Source organism: Coturnix japonica, chromosome 13 (assembly GCF_054131305.1).
Source record: "Coturnix japonica strain WE chromosome 13, WE-NBRP24, whole genome shotgun sequence".
Taxonomy (NCBI): Eukaryota; Metazoa; Chordata; class Aves; order Galliformes; family Phasianidae; genus Coturnix; species Coturnix japonica.
Window position 1 is genome coordinate 10,670,174 of NC_140675.1, and position 21,286 is coordinate 10,691,459.

The 21,286-nt window shown below is 44.7% G+C and overlaps 1 protein-coding gene across 2 annotated transcripts in view; it reads right to left on the bottom strand.

The window, feature by feature from the left end:
- MAD1L1 (mitotic arrest deficient 1 like 1) overlaps positions 1-21,286 on the bottom strand; it is a 307,536-nt gene that overhangs the window by 105,205 nt on the left and 181,045 nt on the right. For both annotated transcript variants that reach the window (XM_015876929.3, XM_015876934.3), the window contains exon 16: positions 7,095-7,302. In XM_015876929.3, coding sequence (XP_015732415.2) covers positions 7,095-7,302 — 208 coding nt within the window. The remainder of the gene's footprint in view (positions 1-7,094; positions 7,303-21,286) is intronic.

Below are 21,286 nucleotides of genomic sequence, written 5' to 3' on the forward strand. Positions count from 1 at the left end.
CAAAGGTGACCTCTCTTCTTTTTCAGATGTAACAGCATGACTTCACTGCACTGGTACTGAATTAAACTCATGCACTGAGGGAACAGGCAGCCCTTCTCCCCAGCACTGTTTTCTTGCAGTGCCACTCATTTCCACCACCACCAGATTCAGGGCTGGACTTTTAAGTCCAGAAAAATCCCTTAGGAGCCTCATGCTGCCAAAGAAATTCTGGCAGATATTCTCAAAGTTTAACGATTCACTCTGGTCCTCTCATTGCATACACTCAGTTGTTTTCCATCTTCTCCTCCCTTCCAACTTACATTACCATCTCTTTCTTGGTAAAGCAGCTTTCGCCTCCCCTCCTCTGGAGCAAGGGGTCTGGTACTAATAAATACTTTTAATCAGCTTCTACATAGTGCCCAGCCAGAGGGTAGGAAATGCCTTAAAAAAAAAAACAACAACTCATAGGAATGGTAGAGCTGCATGGATGCACTCTGCAGGTCCACAAGCTGCCTCTTACAAGAGCAAGAGAATATAAGGCCTTGTGAACTCCACACAAACTGTATGGAAAAGAGAGGCATGGCAGTTTTGCTGCTCTTTGTGATGGCTCAGTGCAGGCTCTGCTATAACCCTCGACTCACAGCAAGCCTCACGTACTCAGCAGCTACACCAGAACCAAGTTACAGAACTGATGGTAAACCTCTCATCCCTGGACTACAGATGAAGTCTTCAAGTCCCAGCAATGTCCCTCAGCACCTCTTGTCACAGCATCCCACCCGGCTGCAGCATTCAGGCACACTCCAGGGCTCACAGCTTTGCAGCACCCATGGTACGTACCTCTCATTGCTGAACAGGCTCATGGCATGCTGCCATCAGCAGGGCACACTGCTTTCAATATACCCAGTGCTGCATGACTTCCTATCTGTGTTATCTCTAAGAAGCTGGGAATCTATCTGAATGATAAATGCTACATATGATAAAAGCAATTTTTTTTCTTTTAAACCTGAGAACATTTCTTTCAGGCCTCTTGAGATACTACACTCTCATTCAAGCCAGGAATGCTGGTTCTTTACAGGCCCCTGTACTGACTTGAGCAGCACACAGCCTTCACCACCCACTGCTGAATGAGGACACTGAGCCTTCAAGGTGTTTGCCCCCTTGTGGGTGGACTGCCCAAATCCATTGACACAGCTGTAATGTGAAAGGGTTTTATAGACTCTGCCCACCGACTATGACATCAGTGTCAATAATGAAGTGCAGTAGGGCTCAGCTTGGTTATAGCCTTTTAGGTAAACAGGTTTGTTTAGCAGCCTCACCTCATCATCTGTAGTGCTAGGCTGGGACAAAGGGATGTGAATGATATGGAAGGAAATCAAACTAAGATCTATTTAAACAACCAGCTTATTCCCAGTTTTAATATACTGTTCGGGTCTCAGACCGGTCGAAATGTCTCACAGTAGACAAGCTAGCCCCATAAATGCAATAATGCTAATAACCAGCTATGAGGTGAGGGGATTACCCCTGAGATCACTGCAACTCAGCACAAGGTCAGCATATGGGGGGGTGGGCAAGCTCTGAGCAGCTCCCAAGGTCTGCTGCTAATAACATTCTTCCTGTGTGCTTTGTTTGTACTTTGTGCATCAAAGCCATGCAGTGTTCATGGTGTAGGCAGCAGTAGGGAATGACTTTTTCCCCCAACAAGATCATGGACTGAAAGGACAGAACTTCATCAGCACACAGCAAAACACTGGAGGCAAAGACTAGCTCTTTATGAGCTTCAGAGGAGATTGGGATACACAGAAAGCAATTACTTCTGTTGAAATACAAGCAAGGCACAGAGGCTAACATCCTGCTCTTACTAGAAGTTCCTTAACATTTGGAGATGGCAAACACCCCAGACCTTCACTTTATGTCTCTTTACAAAGAAAGCAATTCCTTCAGTACAAAGCTGGAGGGGGCATGACCTGGTACAACTGCAAAGACAAATGCCACCTAATGAACTCGCTCTGCACCAGGAGCAGGCATTTCAGTGGTCTTATGGGACTGAACAAGTGCTGCCGTGTAGCTGCCTTGCCTAGGCTTGCTGGACCAACAAGATGCTGGGAACTACCAGAGCAAAGTGAATGCAGGCGCTTCATTCACCCACCACCCATTAAGATCCACCCTCTGTCAGGTAAGCTCACACCTCATTCACAGGTGCAGCCCTCATCATGCATGGATGTCCTACAGGCAGATGGTAGGAAGCATCAAGGCTCCCAGGCACCATCAGCTCAGCCAACTGTGGATGGAGAACGGCAACTTTTCAATTCCATCTGCTCCTTTTTGTCACCTTCTGTACTCAGAAACACATTCATCAGGAGCACAAGCATGCTGGGACAGTGACAAATTTTACCATCTCTGGCTTGTCACTTTAACAGGATTAGATTATTTTAGTATTAATTCATTACCCAATTTAATTCCAATTAGTAACATTTTTACAAGGCACTGACATAGCTGTGATGCTGGAGACAGCCATTGCTTAGCATGCAATGTAGCATCTCTATTCAGGTCAAACATCAGCTCTGCAGTGAGATTCCCCAATACCCATCAAGGAGCCCTTTTCCCTACCTTACCAACAAGAAAAAGAACACAGAAGCAGTTCAGACTGATGAGCAGCTTTCGGTTTTGGTGGAATTATGGTTTAAGGACAATAGCTCACTTCCAAAATTCTCCACAGACAGATGAAGTCAGGGTTGATTTCCCCCTCTTCCTTTCAGCCTCTCAACAGAAAGAATACTAAAAGCACTTTTCGTCTTATGGGGAGAGGCTGGGTGAGAGAAAGGAGCGCACCATCATCCCTATGGGATAGCAATAAATCATGAAAGCTAGTGGAAAATTTGCATTGCTGCATTTTTCAGTCAGAACGGGCTATTCATATTCCTATCTTTGAGCATGTCACCTTTGAGATAAGATCACAAATGGAAACTATCAGCACTATTCTACCCGTGCTCCACTCCAAGAGGCAAGCATTGCTCCCATCAGCTCCCACCAGCTGGTACTGCCACCTACCTATTTGCCTGCAGACCAAACTCCATCTCTAGCAATGCCAGAAAAAAAGAACAACCCAGAGAGGCCCCACCAGCACCAAACAAGACAAAAATAAAGGACCATCTAAACAGAACTGCCCCAAAGCAAAGCAGGAAATAAAGATATGGATCAGGAGGGAAAAAAAAAGCAGAAGATACAGCCTGAAATACAGAAAGATTTGGGGGGGGGAAGCATTAAGAGCACAGGAAAGAAATGTAGTACTGGAACAGATTCCAAATCTGGGCAGTGATTCTCTGCACCACCTTCCTAAAGCTGTTGCAATCTGCATCCCTGTTTGAGGCAGGAGGACTGAGAATCGCTCCCAGATGGCAGCCTGACCTTGGTGCACAGTGCTGTTACACAACCCAGACCTGTGGAGGCACCGGGAGAGAGAAACAAAACACCCATAAAGTTACAGCCCATTCCCTTAATGGGGCTGCCACGGATCTGCCCCATTAATACTGCACAAGCCCGCGTGCAATTTTTATACTTTGAAAAAGGACAGAAAGTTGTTATAGCTCATGTTGTCCAAACCTCTCCTTTGCAATAGCACTGGTACCCATTTTAATAGAGACCATTACTGCATAAATGAGAAAAGGACCACTGAACTACGTGGCGAGTTGCCAGCTGGTGCTGCAGCCTCCAGTGGTTATGCTCAAAAAGATTTAAAGTCCAGCATAACCTTGATTTTTAATAGAGTCACATTTAATGAGCTTTAACGTCCACAGTAATAATTTCCTTATTACCTATCCAGGAGTTGGAACCACGATCAGAAAAAAAAACCAACGTGCTGCACTCCGGTCCAATGAATGAATTTAATAATGGCCAATACATTATTATCAAAACCATCAACATCACAGTCCTTAATGCCTTTTTTGGTCGGTGCAATTATAATCCTTTGTACCTGAAGTGCAATTGTTGCAGTTCACATAAGCATGCTGAACAGAGCAAACCCGACTGGCTGCAGGCCACCCAAATTCCTCACCTGAGCCAACAAGCTATTCAGGGTGAGCAGCAGAACAGGATGATAACATCTTACATTTACATCTAACTGTCAAAGAGGCAAAAATGCAAACTTAGCCATGACCTTTGCTGTCTTCCTGCTTTTATCTTCTCTTCCTACTCTTGAGTTCAGCCCTTGGTCTCCCTGCATCCCATGCAGCACTGAGGGGTCTCCTTCCTCACAAGTCCAGAGCTGGGCTTGCTGCTTGCATGCACCAATTGAGTCAGATGCATACACAGGTACACAGGTATTGCAGTTTACAAAAGAGGGTGCAAGAAAAACATTGACTTCTGCTTATTTTGTCCAGAAACCTCCCCCAAACCTCCTTGAAAACTGCTCTCTTGTTATGCACAATAAAGCTCACTCCCAAAGGCAGCCAACTGCACAATGACAAACAGAGCAGAGGAGCTTCTGCCACCAGCTCCTCATTTCACACCTTAAAAATACACTGAAATAGAAGGCACATGGCAGCTCTCCACCACTGCCATTCCTGTAGGCAGAGCTGTTGAGATCCTAAGACAACAGTGAAAGCTTCATCTTGCACTTCTTTTCCCAAGGAAGGCAATTTGAGCTTTCTAGCTATGAGGATCCATGTTGTTATTAAACCAGCCCTGGAACAGCTGTCACATCTACACTGCAACCACTGCATGAGCTAAGCAGGACAGAACCTACGCAGAAATAGATGCGGCTTGCACAGCATGCTTGAAGAACTCTGCCCTGCCCCAGCAAGGCAGCCAAAGCTGGCATTCCAACTTAAAGGCAGCTCAGATACGCCATGCAGACTCATAATCATAGCGCCATAACATCCTCAGCATCCCTTGAACATCCTCACTAACATACATGGGGTCTTTTAACATCAGACCATGCTGCTGAATGCTCCCTGCACAGGAAAGGAGGGTTAAGGACTGTTTACAGCAGTGACAGTGAAGAACACGAGCACATAAAAAGAAAACAATCCAGATCCTTCTATATAACCAGATCTCAGAGCCAGTCACCCACAGGGCTCCTCCATCCTTCACCTACAGCTTATTTTCTCATTTTTTTTTCTTCATGAAACACTTCCATAATCACTTAGAGGCACTTGGAGAACACAGAGGGCTCTCCTGTGACTGTGATAAATGACAGCAAGGGACTGTCACCCAAGTATCTCTGACCCTGCTGGCTCTGCCACCAATGCTCTTCCCCAGCTGAACTGGAGTCACAGTGACATAGCACAGGACTGGGGCAACAGGAGAGGAAAAAAAAAAAAAGCACCATATATAGGAGAAGCTGGAAATACACTGACACCCAGGGAGCTGTTTGTTTTCCTGTCAGAATCAAAGGCAAAAGAGAAAGCAGCTTTAAAAATGAATCCCTTATGAGCTAAAGACAAACCTGGTAACATCCCAGCACAGAAACGCCTCGTGAACAGCTAAAAGCAACTGCATGAAAGGCAGCAGAATAATTATGAATAACAAATCACAGAAGGCATACGTGAGTAACACGCTCCCTGAGAAGAAATGGTCTAATTACTGCAGATACCCCAGAGGCTCATTCATCAGCTGCAGAGACACAGAGCTGACCTCACCTCTGCAGTCTCTGCCCCTGACCGTCACTCTCCATGCAGGGCTTAGGGGCAGTGCCAGCTGTGGGCTCTGCAGCATCAGCTGTGCCAGGCAAAGTGACAAGCAAGGGCACCGGGCAGCCACATCTACTGTAATCTAAACACCAGTGAAATTTCAGATGCTAATTGAAATATAAACACTATCCCTGAGAAGTGCTCATATCCCATGGGACCTCAGACTGGAAGCTCCTACAGGCAAAGATGGCCTTCCTTAAACGTTTGGGAAGTGTTTCATGCTTATGCATTTGTTGGGAGCATCCAGAAACCACAGTGACAAACTGTCGTTGTACCTCTAGCACATCATCAACTCCTCATTTTAAAACCACTTCCCACCACCATATTTCTAAGGCTACGTGCTACCAAGGTTCCACTACGAGACACTGAAGAAGGCTTAATGGGAATATAATACTTTTGTTTCAGCAGTGGAAAGACAAGCAAGCTGCTTTCAGAGCATTTTTGAGCTGTAGCCGTGAAAGATGTTTTGTTGTGAGGATTTCTTTTCTCAGCCAGGGCTCTGTCTCTACGTGGGTCTCAAGTCTCTGACACACGTGGCCCAAGAGGAAAGCTCTGCCCTCTTCACCACGTCTGAGGGAGCACTCTGACCTCTGGACACATCCCATCAGGTATGTGCACATCAGGTCAGCTCCTCGCAGCTCCCTCTCTTACATTTCTCTAACAAAATGTTTTGAGGGCAGAGCATATGTGAGAGAATTACAGCAGTAAAGTCTCCTGGGCTCTGCAGAACAACTCGACTCAGCTCAGTCACCTCACAGTCTTGTAGGTGATGGGTCACATCTTTTTGATATCCTTACCTTGATTTACGGAGCCTGAGAGCACATCTGGAGGTGCTGACTTTGGGGATACTGCACTAAAAAAAGGCTCACACATGCTTGTGAAGGGAAGAAAGACTGCACCGGAGAGCCACAGATTCTGCTAAATGTATTTAGCTCAGTGAAAGATGTATTCTATTTTCACAGAGTATCGAATGTAACTGTGATTAATGGGGCACATATACACTGATAAACAATATTAATTTGTTTTAAGCCAGGTCTGAAAAGATTTCAACCACTTGCTCCCCTGCAGCTATGAAAGTTATTTCCTGCTGTTTGTACTACCTCAAGGGCTGGAGCAGCCCTGAAAGGAAAGAAATATTTCCTTTTGTTCTATTGGCAGCACCAGTGTGGGAAAGCTGCTATGGTAGTATTTCATTTCTCATCAGCAAATGATATGGATTATTACTGTTCGTCGTTACCACCTCCCCTCCGTACCAACCTGCCATTGGATTGCTACCACACACCTTCCGCACCAGCCCCATGTCTCTTCATTTTCCCATAACCACCCCCAGCCAGCACACAGCCTGCAACGTCTCCATCTGCTTTGGCAGTCGCTTCCTCTGGCAATATGGATAAATGAGATCTTCATGCCTAGAAGCCAACAGCCTACCTGCAACTTCCTGCGGTGACTGAAAGCTCCCAACTCCTTCCAGATTCCCATGGATGGAGCCGCCAGCTTCGAGCACCCTCACCAGCTCCCTCAGCCTCTCGCATTCCTCCTGCAGCTGCTGCTGCTCCTCCTTGCGCTGCTGCTTGGCCAGGCTTGCTGGGTTCATGCTGAAATGAAGCACTTTGGTTTTGCTGGGGTCATAGTCGCCCTGTGTGCCAGAAACAACAGAAGTAAACTGAGTAACAGATCCCAACTCCAAGACCGCCCAACTGTGCTGCCCTTCTATGAAGACGGAACAGATTACAGCATAAAGCGCGACACATATGCAATAATAGTGAGTTATTCCAACAGCCCAGACCAGCTGAACCAGGATTTGCTCCTCTTCCTCTCACTACTCTGCAAAGAAGAATAAACCCACAACCTTCCACAGAGCTTACTCCTTGGCTGACACCTCCGTTGTTAAATTTAACTCCAGAAATGAAGTTTTATAGCTGTATTTTAAATCTCTTGATAGAAGGAGATCATAATGAACATGCAAATGCATACTTAAACTACAGCAGGACACCCAGTGCCAGCCTAATTTATTACCAGTACGAGCCAGAAACATCCATATGACTGCAGTGGTGGAGTCATTAGCAAGTTGTATCAGCTCACCCCAAGCAAGTCAAAAGATATTTCATTTTCCACTGCTCTTTTCTCGGAGGTTAGCTGTATTTATAGCAGTTTAAGCAGTCAAGTACTAAGATAACAGATTAATATTGCTTCAAAGTGAGAAGAAAACACTGATTTTACATTTGTGATTTCATAGAGACAATTTTCACACAAACTATGGGAAGCCTCACAACCATTAAAGTAGTAAAGCGTATGTTAATCTTGGCTTCCACAGCACTGAAATTCTTACTGCACTGCCTGTATAAAAAGGCATTTTATATGGTAATATATTTCCCTTCAATTAAATCTCAGGACCTGAAGTGATTTTGTCAACATTAATTAACCATCAAGAGCAGCATGAGGCAGGTATTATCCCAATTCCATCATTTACTTTTCATAAATAATGTGCTAAAAACATGCGTGTTTTCAGGGGGGCAAAACAAAGCAGAGACCGAACAACTACACTCTAAGTGCTACTGGTGACAAACCCCACACTGCTCAGCTAACAAACACCTTTTGCAACCATTTAAAACACTCCATTCATGTATCAGAAGGGCAGCACAGCCAAGCCTGTGCTCTCACCAAAATGAGGAGATGGTATCTATACATCCCATGCAACAAGTGGGTATGAAAGACTCCTAACACGAAAGGACTCGGGCACTATGGGCTAACTCACCATAGAACTGGGAAAACAAGGCATAGAGAGCCAGGGCAGTGCTCTTCATGCCATATCACATACCTGGATCTGACACTGCTCACACCACCTCAGGGCAGGCCTGCCCTCAGGGGGGCAGCTGGACCTGCAGACCCACAGCAATGAGGCTTTGTGACCTCACTTCCATGGAGACAAATAGACCAGCAGAACCAAGAGAGAACATCATCCCACTGACAGCTTCAACCTGAAGGTATTTAGATGGGAACTGAAGGAGCAGGACCTCACATAGCAGCCTCAAGATATTTAACAGAGGGAACACAAAATCTATTAGACCTATTCTCCCCAGCAAAACGCTGCCATTTACAAAGCAGTTCCCACTGCAGGCAGCCTAACTCCTGGTGCTATTCGCCATTCAGGGCTCTCCCCCTGTCACACTCACACAGCAGGCCAGCATGGCCAGGGCACTCCTTACCCTCATTTACCTTTCAAGAGAACAGATTCAAACCCAAAGCTTGTGGTGCTGTTTAAACTGGTTGGCAAAATGACACTCGGAGCTGCAGAGTGAGGCTGCACCACCACAATGTCAGGCAGTGATCTCTGCTTGGCTCAAGCAGGGAGCACCTGTGATCTCACACTGCACCAGCACTGCAGAAACTTACACATAACAACAACACAGCAGCAGGATCCAGGAGGGAAGGAAAACCCTACGAACTCAGACTGCTGTTCCCTTCCATGCTGAGACTGCTTTAACATGCGCAGCACCAGCCTATTTGTTTTGCTGGTTATTTACTCTTAAAAATATCTCTCTGGCCTTTCTACAAAGTGCTGCCAAGAAGCTGCAGTGCTTTGTCTTTCTGAGCTTCTTCAGTCTATTTATCCTCTCCTTTTAAAACATGCACTCTTGGAAAATCACGCTCAGAAACTCAGCCCTAAAGCTCACCCTCATTTTCAGGGCTCTCCAGCCCTTCTGAGCGTGTCCGTCTGAAGCTACACTGAGACAGGCAAATCTCTTAAAAACCCTCTGTGATATGAAGGCTGTATTTGAGGGCTACGGTACAATGCATCTAATTTAACATTTCTGGGAGATCACTAATACATTTGTTATGCTACTCACACTTTTGGGCTAGGGGCAGTAGCTTTCTCTTTATTCCACACAGCACAGATCAAGCTAGCACAGTTCTCCCTACAGCTAAAATATTAGTGCTGCTGGTTTATATTACAGTAATGCTTATAGAAACCAAGTGAGACAGGGATCCCAGAGAGCTAGGTACTGTGCAAACCCCAGGAGAGATTACCATTGAAAGCCTAACAGCAGAACGAGATGTGTATTACAAGGGGAGAAGTGCTACAGGAGCAGCCTCCTGTTCAAGGCCCCTTGGCATCAATGTGGCAGCAATGAAAGGAGAACACAGACTCACAGATGACCCCTCAGCCTCAAAACCAACCCGCTGCCTTACACAGCACCAAGCACTGTGCTCCTGTGTCACTGCAAAAACTACTGACATCACAGAGTCTCAAACAAATGCAGGAAGCTTCCCATGGAAATGGTGTATAGTAGAGATTCAGATAGAAGGGATGGATGCATGTGTACAGAACACGTGACAACAGAAATGGCATTACAACTTCCAATGATGAGAGTGTTCCTCCAAACTTCTGAAGGTTGGGAGTGAGTCAGGTTTGCTTTGGGAAGAGTCACAGCTGGAAACTGCTCTACAGAGCAGGCAGCAAAGCAGCATTACAATCCCGCTGGCATTTGAAGGACATGAAAGCTTAACACTGGTAAGAAACCCAAGACTGAAGAAAGCAAACATCCTCCTCCCCATAGAATCCTTTTAGCTCTGGCAAAATGTAGATAGATGGTTTTCTCCATCCAATGCCTTTCCCTCCTTAATACGTTAGTCTTACTGATCAGAATTTCATCCCTTCAGCTCTGCTACTGAAGCCTGGAAAATGGTGTTGCAGGCACTGGGAGAGAAGAACTAAGTTTGTATGCTTAGAATATTGTTTCTAATCTAGGAGGTAGAACAAACAGTGTCATCTGAAAAAGGCATCGTGGAGAATGGACTCTGCCCAGCACAAGGCTCTTTGAATAGGAGCTGGAAATCCCAAAGCAACAGCCTGAGAACAGCTCCAGCTGCTGCTGCCATGTTAAACCAGCACAGGCAAGGAGTGAGGTAAGAAAGCATCTCACAGTACACTGTAATACATGCTGAGTTTCTCCAAGAGGTGCAAAATGCACGTTCCAAGTGCGGAAACCTGGCCTGAGCATCAGAACCATCCAAATCTACTTATGGTCAAGGTGGCTGCATATAGAAGCACGAGATATTTTAGGGACGGAACCAAAATATGACCTGTAGGCAAACTCCTTGATGGGATATAACAGTAAAGCACTGCCCTGTCCCTGGCTCATCCAGAAACACCTTGGTAGGTTGTTCTGTTCATCGCACATCACGGCCAGTTCTCAGGGAGCAAAAATAACCCAGCACAGCCCACCTTTCACCCCTCTTTTTCCTATTACTTAAAAATTCGGCAGTTGTAGAGATGCTGAAGAGTAAATAACTCCAACTAGAGAGAACTGCTGGCATTCATTGATTCTTCTTTCAAGGAATAACACTGAGCCAGTAATTCAGATTTGTCAGAAAAATGTACACAGAGTTTCCATTTAGAAGGAAGCAATAAATATCTTGATTGATTGCAACCAAGCCTGGTTGACACTTGGCAGTACAGTGAATTATTCATTCCTGGAAAGTAAGATGCTAACTAGCTGATTTGGTGCTTAAGGCAGCAAAAGCATTTCCGTGCTCTCAGAAGAACACTGGACATTTCACAAAGAAGATTTGTTGACTCCAGTGGTTAATGTTCCACATCTTGTGAAATCATGTTGTTTTGCACCCAAGACATGCCCCGAGGGGACACACAAGTAAAACTCCTGCTCCCAACACGGAGAAGCACCATCCCACCACTTCTGATCATACAGACATCATATAAGAGACACAGCAGATGTACCACACAAGCACTACCCTCAATGCAACATCCTCCAGGCGCAGCCTGGGACACGGAACAAAAATTCTCTATGATCAGAGCTACCAATAAACTTTCTGACAAAAAAACTACAGAAAAAAGGGTTTGCAATGGGGCCAATTTGCCATCTAGAACAGACGTAAAAAGCCAAGGCAGATGCTACTGCTCTTCCTCCTGCTTCCTTCTCCCAGTTCAGAAAAAAACAATGCATTGAAGAGATAATTGTGTGGATGCCGTGTGTCATTTCTTAAACTTATGTTATCAGCAAACAGTCAGTTTGTTGGTGTACCTGTTAGAATTATAGCACAAAAAAAACTTCCCCGGTAATCTCCCCATTAGGGAAGAGTCAGTCAAGTGACAAAACAATGAATGAAGACGGGATTGCTTTAATCTCTGAAAAACAGAAACTTTTCCCTTAGAAGAGCAGTTGTTCAGAAGAACAATGAGAGCTGCCAGTGACAGCACCTTGAAAAGGGCTGAGCTTCATCTGGCATCTCTCCTCCTGACTGCTTGAGAAGCGCACAGTCCCAATTCAGGGATGTCTTTCTCAAGGAGCTATAAAAGCTTTCACTTTCACAGGCCCACAGGTAAGAATGAAGTACTTAAAACCACACTGACTGCTTTTCATTTGATGAAACGTTCAGTGCTCAACAATTTCAATTAGGACCTATTCATCTACCGCAGATATTCCTCATCAGAAGGAGGAACTGCTAGCCAAGGGAATAGCCTCCATCGCTGAGAGTACATTTGTCTAACATCACTAATGAGACTAAAGAAGTTCATACATCCCAAGGAGGCAATGACTGTCACTGACAGCAAGCACTATCAAGGATTATCAGCTGCCCTCCCACTCTCAAAGGCTCCTCCTGTTTATTGCACTAGTGAGCAAAAACCCATAGATGAAACCAACGTGCAGCTAAGTGCCTTATTTCCTCACAGCACCCATGTCTATCAACCTTAAAAGATTGGGCTTTCTGAGCAGCACAATAAATTCTGTTGCAACATATGGACAGCTGAGCTTAATCGCTGCGCGCTTGCAATGCAACAGATTGTGCTTGCCCCTGCTGAGAAAAGGCTGTCGATTGGAAGCTCTTCCAGGGAAGGACCATTTCTTCCTTTGCACAACTCTCACACAGAACAAGTGCCACCCAAATGCCAGCAATGCACACTGCTGCTCTCTCAGCTCAGGCATTTCTTTCCATGCCGTCTCCATAAAGGAAAAGCCTCCAACACTGCTGTAACGGAATAGAAACAGATTAAGGAGATCAGTAGATTGTATCAGCTTTAAAGGAATGATGGGTCAATAGCTACCTCGGAAGAACACCCCAAATAATGACTGTATCTATCCGTAGGAGATAGATGAGACAGTTTCTTAAATACAGATACAATGCGTAAATAAAGGAATTGAAGCAGTGGTGGGAAGGGAGTGCTTGAAAGGCAGCCAAGTAGGAAGGCACATGGGCTCCTGTCTGCTGCCTCTCAGAGGCAGATAACGGGATAGAGGTATGGAAGCCTTCCTCAAGGCTTCAGGTCTCTGTACAGCAGCATTGCTCATCAGAAAACATGGTATTTGTGAGTAAACAACTACACACACAGGCTTTGCAAAAGGGTAATAAATACTTTTACTGAATCATCAAAGTAGAGAAGTCACAAAATATTACAAGTCTTTGTTCAACATATTTATTTCGTAGCTGATGCGTATCAGTATTTATATCTAGAATCATTTGTCATTAGTCCTGCATCAATACCCCTCAGAAATCCTACTCTAACATGGGGAATAAAAACAAAACAATAGTGGTCAATGGAGTTGAATCCAGTTGGTGGCCAGTCACGAGCAGCATTCCCTAGGGCTCAGTGCTGAGGCTGCTTCTGTTTAACATCTTTATTAATGATCTGGATGAAGGGACTGAGTGCACCCTCAGTAAGTTTGCAGTAAGTTTCCTTCCCACCAAGCTGGGAGGGAATGTTGATCTGCCAGAGGGGAGAAGGGCACTACAGAGGGATCTGGACAGACTGGATCAATGGGCCAAGGTGAACAGTACAAGTTTCAATAGTGCCAAGCGTCAGGTCCTGCATTTTGATCACAACAACTCCAGGCAACCCTACAGTCTTGGGGAGGAGTGGCTGGAAAGCTGTCTGATGGAAAGGGACCTTGGTGTGCTGATGGACAGTCGGCTGAATATGAGCCAGCAGTGTGCACAGGTGGCCAAGAGGACCAATGGCATCTTGGCTTTTGTATCAGGAATGGTGTGGTGAGCAGGACTAGGGAAGTCATCCTGCCCCTGTACTCAGCATTGGTGATGCCTCACCTTGGGTACTGTGTTCAGTTTTGGGCACCTCAGTACAAAAAGGACATGGAGGTGCTGGAGCAGGTCCAGAGAAGGGCAATGAGGCTTGTGAAGGGGTTGGAAAATCAGCCCTATGAGGAGAGGCTGAGGGAGCTGGGGCTGTTTAGTCTGGGGAAAAGGAGGCTGAGGTGAGACCTTATTGCTCTCTTCCAGTACCTAAAAGGTGCTCACAGTGAGAGCAGGACAAGTCTCTTCTCATTGGTGACAGGTCAAGGGGAAATAGCCTCAAGTTGCACCGAGGTAAATTTAGGTTGGATGTTAGGAAACACTTCTGTACAGAAAGGGTAGTTAAACACTGGAATAGGCTCCCCAGGGAGGTGGTTGAATCGCCATCCCTGGATGTACTTAAAAACTGTTTGGATGTGATGCACAAAGATGTAATTTAGCAGAGGGTTGTTAGGGTACTATGGTTAGGATGCTGTTGGACTTGATGATCTTTGAGGTCTTTTCCAACCTGAGTAATTCCATGATTCTATGGTTCAAACCAGGGAAAAAAATAAAATAATATAAATAAAATAAAAATAAAAACCAGCAGGGAGGTAGATTTGGTATTTACCACCTGGCAGACACACACAAATCCCCCAGCACTCACCGGTCTCATTGCAGTTGAGTATTAAGGAGAGTCAGCCTGGCTACACAGGTGAGCACCTTCACCTGGCCTACCCTGACTTGACTTTTAGCTGCTTCTTTTTAGAAAGAAATTTCAGAAATAAGATTCTTTTTGGTGCTCAGCTCCTCCCTTGAACAAATACAGGAGGCACTGCTCCACATGGCACAAGGCAGCCTCAGAAACTTAATCCTTCCTCAGGAAATGCCATTTTAATGGAAGTTGTTTCTTGGCTTTGCTCTTCCAGTTTCTTTGCTGAGGCTTGTTGAAGTGATTAGAGCAAAACCCAAAGCAAACCGCATCCCAAGGAAGTCCCCGTGTGCCCGGCACGAGGCACAACACACAGCCCAGCCCCACATCCCTCTGCCACAGAAGGTAAATACAGCAAGAGATCTCTACAGAGCATGGAACAGGAGCTTTGTTAACAAAAGTGGATTACAAAGATGAGGCAGAGCAAGCTTACAAATAAGCAACCACCGCCACCTGCTCCTCATTCCTCTGCCAGAACACACACACTTGAAAGCAAACAGCTGAAAACAAGCAGAAGGTGCTGGATGTTGGGGCAGGACTCACCAGTTCCCACCAGATCACATGCTGGTAACCTACTCCTCCTTCCCCGCATTTTTCCCCTATCATCTTTGTGTATATATCAGCAGTACAAACACCCCTGACACTCAGGCAGCAGAAATTAACACAGGCAGCCTCTGCAGCTTCACTCCTGCTCCTTCTTCCCCCAAACATGGACATCTTTCTTCTGCCCCAACTACATGACCTCTGGTCTGCACACTATGGGTCAGGTAGCCCTTCTGCTGTGGCCTCCTAAGCACCCATGTTAACCACGTCCAGAACAGCAGAGATAACGATGATCTCTGTGACAGTCTGTTAGTTCTCTCCATCCTCAATAACTGCTGTAGCTCCCACCAGCACATCCACTTTCAGATCCCTGCTCTCACATGCCATGCCATGGATAATCATAATGCTCTTTCTCCAACCCCTTCCCCACTCCATCAATATCACCACCTCCAACACCCAGATGAGCCGCTCCTTCCCCAGAGATCCTTCTCTACCATTTTCTTTTTCTTCCACATCTGATCTGCCACACACGTACTCATTGATATTCCTCCCTACGGCCCTCTTTTACTGCAGCATCTACAGAAAATTAGCAATGAAACAGAAAGGAAGTTGGAGTTAAGATATATTGCAGACAAAAAGCTCTAATCACCCTAATCACACTGCTCTAACACCAGACCACGTCTTTTGTTACATCATGCAACATCTTGGGCACTGCCGCAACACGAGCAGTAAAATAAATCATCTCACCCATGTGCTGCTAAAGCCTTGCAGGTACAGTTTTAAGAAGGGGATTTTTTTTCCTATACCCGTTTCCAAATGCAATTCTCCCTGGAGGATGCAAGCCTATAATTTGCATTGAATAAGGGCATTCAGATGAGGTCTGGGACACAAACAAATGCAACAGAAAGGTTAAGAGTTGGGACAGCAAGACAAGGAACAACGCAGAGTTGGGATAACCCAGGAGAAATACATTCAAGCATTCACTGTCCCTTTCAATTCAGCATTACAGCTCTTCCTTTTATTGAAATTGAAGAAAATCGCAGTCTGCTGAAGGACAGATTGTTACCTCCCAGAGCTCTGAATTTCAGGATTTCTCCTTTTTCAAGTCAAAGATTTCTGTCTTTCCTGAGAACAAAGTTCATAAGAAGTTGCTGTTAGTTACACTATGGTAGTGTGCAAAGACACGTAATGGTTCAAAACCTCCGATAAGGGCAAAGGAAAAAGAAGCAACATTGATTTAGAAAACAGCTCCAAAGAGATTATAGCTTCCATTTTTAAATTCCTTTTTCCAGAGATAAGAATTAACTTTACAGTGAGAAATGCTGGTTCTCATAGATCTGACTTCCAAAAAAAAATAATTGTCAACCTTCCCATACAAATGAAGTCACCTCTGGTTATGAACGCTGCTGAGAAATGCCAGACCAAAGTCTATTTCTCCAGAGAAGCATAGAGTTTAAAATAAGTTTACTACTTTGCTCTGTTTTCTTATTGTGCATGAAATGTGCACATACAGATACTGTACAAATAGACCAGGAAGATGAAGATATTGGAACTGAGGGTTTTTTGTAGCATTGACTCCAATCCAGATATCCAACCAATCAAGGCTTTCACTCTCAACAATGCTCCATGGATCACACTTTAATGTCTCAGTTATTCTGTGTTTCTTTGTAAAGCTCTACTTCAGAATGAATGGAGATTGGATTGCAAGGGGAGATTGGAGAGGAGAAAAGCATCACAAATCCCTGTACTAGCCTGGGATCCTTGCTCCTCAAACAGGAGGGAAAGAGTCAACGTGTAGTAGCAGAAGCTCCTCTATGAAGACCTGAGGTCTTCGGAAAGGAAAAAAAAACCTGCAAAATAATATTTCCTAGAGAATATACCTAATTATGAAAAAGCAAAACCTCTAGGAGTTTTAAGACGCTATCTTACATAAAGAGAAAAATGAAAAAATAATAGCAATGTAAGAAGCAATTACCTCCATGATCTGATGTGGGACACAAAGTTCAGCTAAGCATATACAAGCCTAGGAAATAAGTGACAGGGAGAGCTGCCACTCACATTGCTTGTCTGTCCATCAGGCTGGCTGCTGAAGCAACAGCATTAACAGCAACACCACACAACTTCCCAAAGGCCTCAAGCACTCCAGCACCATTAGATCCTGTAATTTAGTGCATATACAAGTACTATAGTATGTCCTTGCATGCATTCTTAGACCTGACAGGATAGGAGGCAGCTTCAGCGCCCTTTGGTGGAGGACACAGGGCAGCTAGCACTTTCATTAGCAGCTTCCCTGCCTCGAGCTGGGAGCTGCTCTGCTTCAAGAGGGAGCCAAGTTCCCTTTCACATCATGTAGCAGCTCTGACAGGCGCGAGCGGGTTGGAGGATTCATTTCTGACAGTCTCTGAGCAGCCGGTCAGTGTCTGAGTGGGTTTTACAGCAAACGTGCTCCAGGTTAAACAAGCTCACTGCAGCCTCTCACTGTGAGATGCTATTGCCTCCCAGCTTCCTTCTGCTTCAGCCAAGTAGAAGATAAAAATGAGGAAAACAAATAAAATGTGTCCCTGCAACACATCAAGGAGGAGAAAAGCCAGAGAAAAATTGGCATTTCTATTTCTTTTCTTCCTCCCCCCTTTATCGCCACAGTCTCTTCTGTTCATCTTGACACAGCTTCTGCATGGGGAGAGCTGACCTTCCCCTGCACCAACACGACATCTGACCAGATACCATGAGAACATCCTTCCAGTAATAGGGAATTCTGTAGAGGGAGAAGTGAGAGAGCAAGTAGGGAGCTTCCATCATCTCAAAAAATAAAAATAAAAACATATATACATGCAAGTTCCCCCTTAATTATCCATGCCACTACCTATGTTATCCACCAGAGTCACTACAGGGGCAGTTAAACGTGTTGAATATGCAGAACCCTCATTTGCTTGCTTAGCTCTCAAGTCAGAGACCAGAGCTTCTAAAAAACCCAGATATCAGTTTAGAGGGTACATCCAATTCCGGCTCCTCAGGACAAGCATTACCTTTTCCATCCCTTCTCACCATCTGGTCAGGTTACCTTCTTTATTTAAGTAAGCTACAGGAACTTTTTTCCTGTTCTCCAGGAGGACGGGACGCATCCCCACCTCCTTTCTCCTAACCCTATGGTGGCAACTGCCTCGTAGTCCCTACCCAGTCCCAGGAGGGTCTTGGTCCTCACGTGAAAGGGAATCGCTTCGTGTCCTCCTGTTCCTTGAACATTAGAAGTTTCTACAGGATTAGGATTAACAAACATTAGAGAGGTCCTAGCCAGCGAGAACAGTGAGGTTGCAGAGCAGCTTGCTGTGCATACAAAGAAAGACTCGACTGGAAGAGTCAGCAATGCAAGGAGAATTAAAAAGCACAGTTAAATAACCCTAAATCCTCATGCATATTTATAGACTACATCACATCAAAACTAAATCAATACTCCACGCTAGTTACATATGGCCTGAGAAAGGAAGCGCTGGTAACTTGTTTTTGTTTTACCCGTTGTACTGATGAGGCCTGGAAAGTCCCCAAAGGTGAATAAATTCATGGACCTAGGAGGGGAATTTCAAACTAGGCTTCATTGCAGGAAGGAATTTCAATGCAGAGGGCAAGAAGGAATAGAAAGGAGAGGCAGCGCCCACATGGCGCAGACAGCACAAGGGACCCAGCTGAGAGCAATGCTTGAGAATGTAACCAGCTCACAACCTCCTGATCCCATAACAGGGAGAACCTTTCCCAACACAAGGGAAGGTGTTTTGATTTATGCTGCACCTCTTCAAGTACTATTAGCTACATCCCCTGACATTACATCCCAAACATTGCATGTGCAGTGTGCAACTGTCCACACGGGGGACATACATCAGTACAACCATATGCTTCAATGCACTGCCTTGGCTTCCACTGGGGGAAAAGGATTTCCAGCTGCCAGCAAGGCTCCAACTGCTACTCATTCATTTCTTCTTTAATGCAGTTTGAACCAAAGATATGGGAAAAGGTTTAGGAATGTAACACTGGAATCAATGGTCCATTAGCAAAATGACTGTCAACTTGCTAAGCCCAAGTTGCATTAATTCATCTCCAATACATCTTCCTTACTCAAACTCAGACTGCTACAAAGTTGAGCGAAAAAAGAAATTTAAGTTAATCTTGAAATAAACTCAGTAAACACAAAACGATCCAGACATCGGTGCATGACTTCAGGGTCTGAAGCACCTGTGCTGTCCCTCATTTGGTTTTATTCCACCAGTTTTACTTCACCATGCTAATGGACCGACAAAAAATAAGCACATTTTGCACTGAGACGTGGAGGGGCAATGATTTCAAGTTATACTGCCAAGTCTTCTCAGAGTTATGACTGCTGGGTCAACCTATAAACTGTTAAGACCCTACAAAAACCTCATTCAAAACACAGTTCTTCCTGCCACACAGAATTCAGGCTTGGATTCTATCATCACTTTCCCCACCATCAACATGAATCATAACATTTTTATGAAAGAAAATTGTGACTTGAAGAAATTACAGCTTTCTGGTGCTTCCCACTGGGAAACCAGTTCTTCAGCCTTTGGGTAAGTCCCCAAAGCAGAGAGGGCAGCTGAGCCCCACACAACAGCCACCACAACGTGCTGTGACACAACCAGTTATTTCTACTCCATTAAGTTGCACGTACCCCCAGATGGTCTTTGCTGAGCATGGGATTTATCAACAGAAACCAAGGAGCTCCTTCCTAAAGTAGATACTGAACTGTGAACGAGCACCTCAATTTATCCACCCAAGCCATAAGTGGCCTCAAGAAAAGTCAAAGAATACAAATCACATGAATTTATACATTTCTACCCTCCAGCGGGTCAACAGCCAACAACACAAAAATGATCAAGAGATAAAGGAAAAGCATATTCAATGTTGGCGATTTCTGAAGAAAAACAATATTGTCTCCCCTAATCGCTGTGAAAGGAGTACAAATCTCTGCCATCTCCATGCTTAACAGAGCTCAAAAACGTTTACATTTCACTTGAGAGGAAATATCTGTTTCCATTATTTCAGTCCGCTCAAATCGTTTCTTCACTACTTTGTTCTCCAACTCAGAACTTTGCATCAGATGAATTCACTTACCGATGTTTGCAAATTCCTAATCACCCATTGGCAGTATTGATCCACACATTTCACACTTAGTACAGTCAGAATGAGACAGCACTGATTGATGTACAGAATGTGAAAAATGAAAAATGCCATTAAACAGCTTGCCTCATAGAGATCAAGTTATTTCTTATATATCTGCTGCCTCATTCACTTCTTGTGAAGCTTCCAGAACACAGCAAACCGAATCCCCTTAACTCCTAAGACAGGACTGATACGTAACTCCATTAAAAGATCAGAAAAAGCAGGTAACACAATTTCATGGAAAACAGGTCTTGTCAAATACACTTGAAGAGATTTCAAGTCTAAGTAATTAAGATAACTGTGTTGACATAACAGAATGGGAATTCTATAAAATATTCGCCTCAGTATCAAAATCGCATTTTCTTTTAAAACGAGTACAAGGCAAAATACGACTACAGCGGTTTCCAAATGGACCGTGAGCTGATGAACTAACAATGACATTTTCAAGTTATTTCCAATAAGAATTGCTTTTCACCAGCAGCATGCGGCGCACATCCTCTAGGATATGTAAGAAAATAAGTTCTTGGCAAAATAAGTAGATAACACAGAGGCAGAATCATAGGAAACAACAAAAGCACAAACATGACTTAGAAACCTGACTGTTCCCCAGCACAGCTTTCCATGCACCGTGAGGCATCCCAAGGCACAGGATACAGCCTCACTTACACAACACAGGGAACCTTCTGGAATGCAGTGCTGTGAGAAGGGTTCTCGGCCCTGCTCAATAACCTACATCCAACTTAATGCCATGGGGCAAGCGAGAATCTTTATGTAGCTGTGTAGAAAACTGAGTAGGACTAGAGACACAACACTGCCTATGAATACAGCCCTGATGAGCCCACTAGAAAGATCATGCGTACAGGAGCGGTGTGTATGCATAAGAGGTGTGTTGAAAATTAAGGAAAAATATCTTACCATGAGAAATGAATGGGAATCAAACTATTTAGTACACAGAAGGCAGAAGCAATTTGACCAGGTCTCTGTTGGATTTGACCACGTCTCTGCTGGATATCTAATGCTAGATGGTTCTTTAATTTAGCAAACAAAAGGCAAAGAAAGAACCCGACAGCTCATATTGAAATCAGCGAGGAGGAAATAATGTAATTTTAAATAGAGGTGGCTAATCAGGTAAGCCAATATACTGCCTGTTGCTTAGTACCTTTAAACC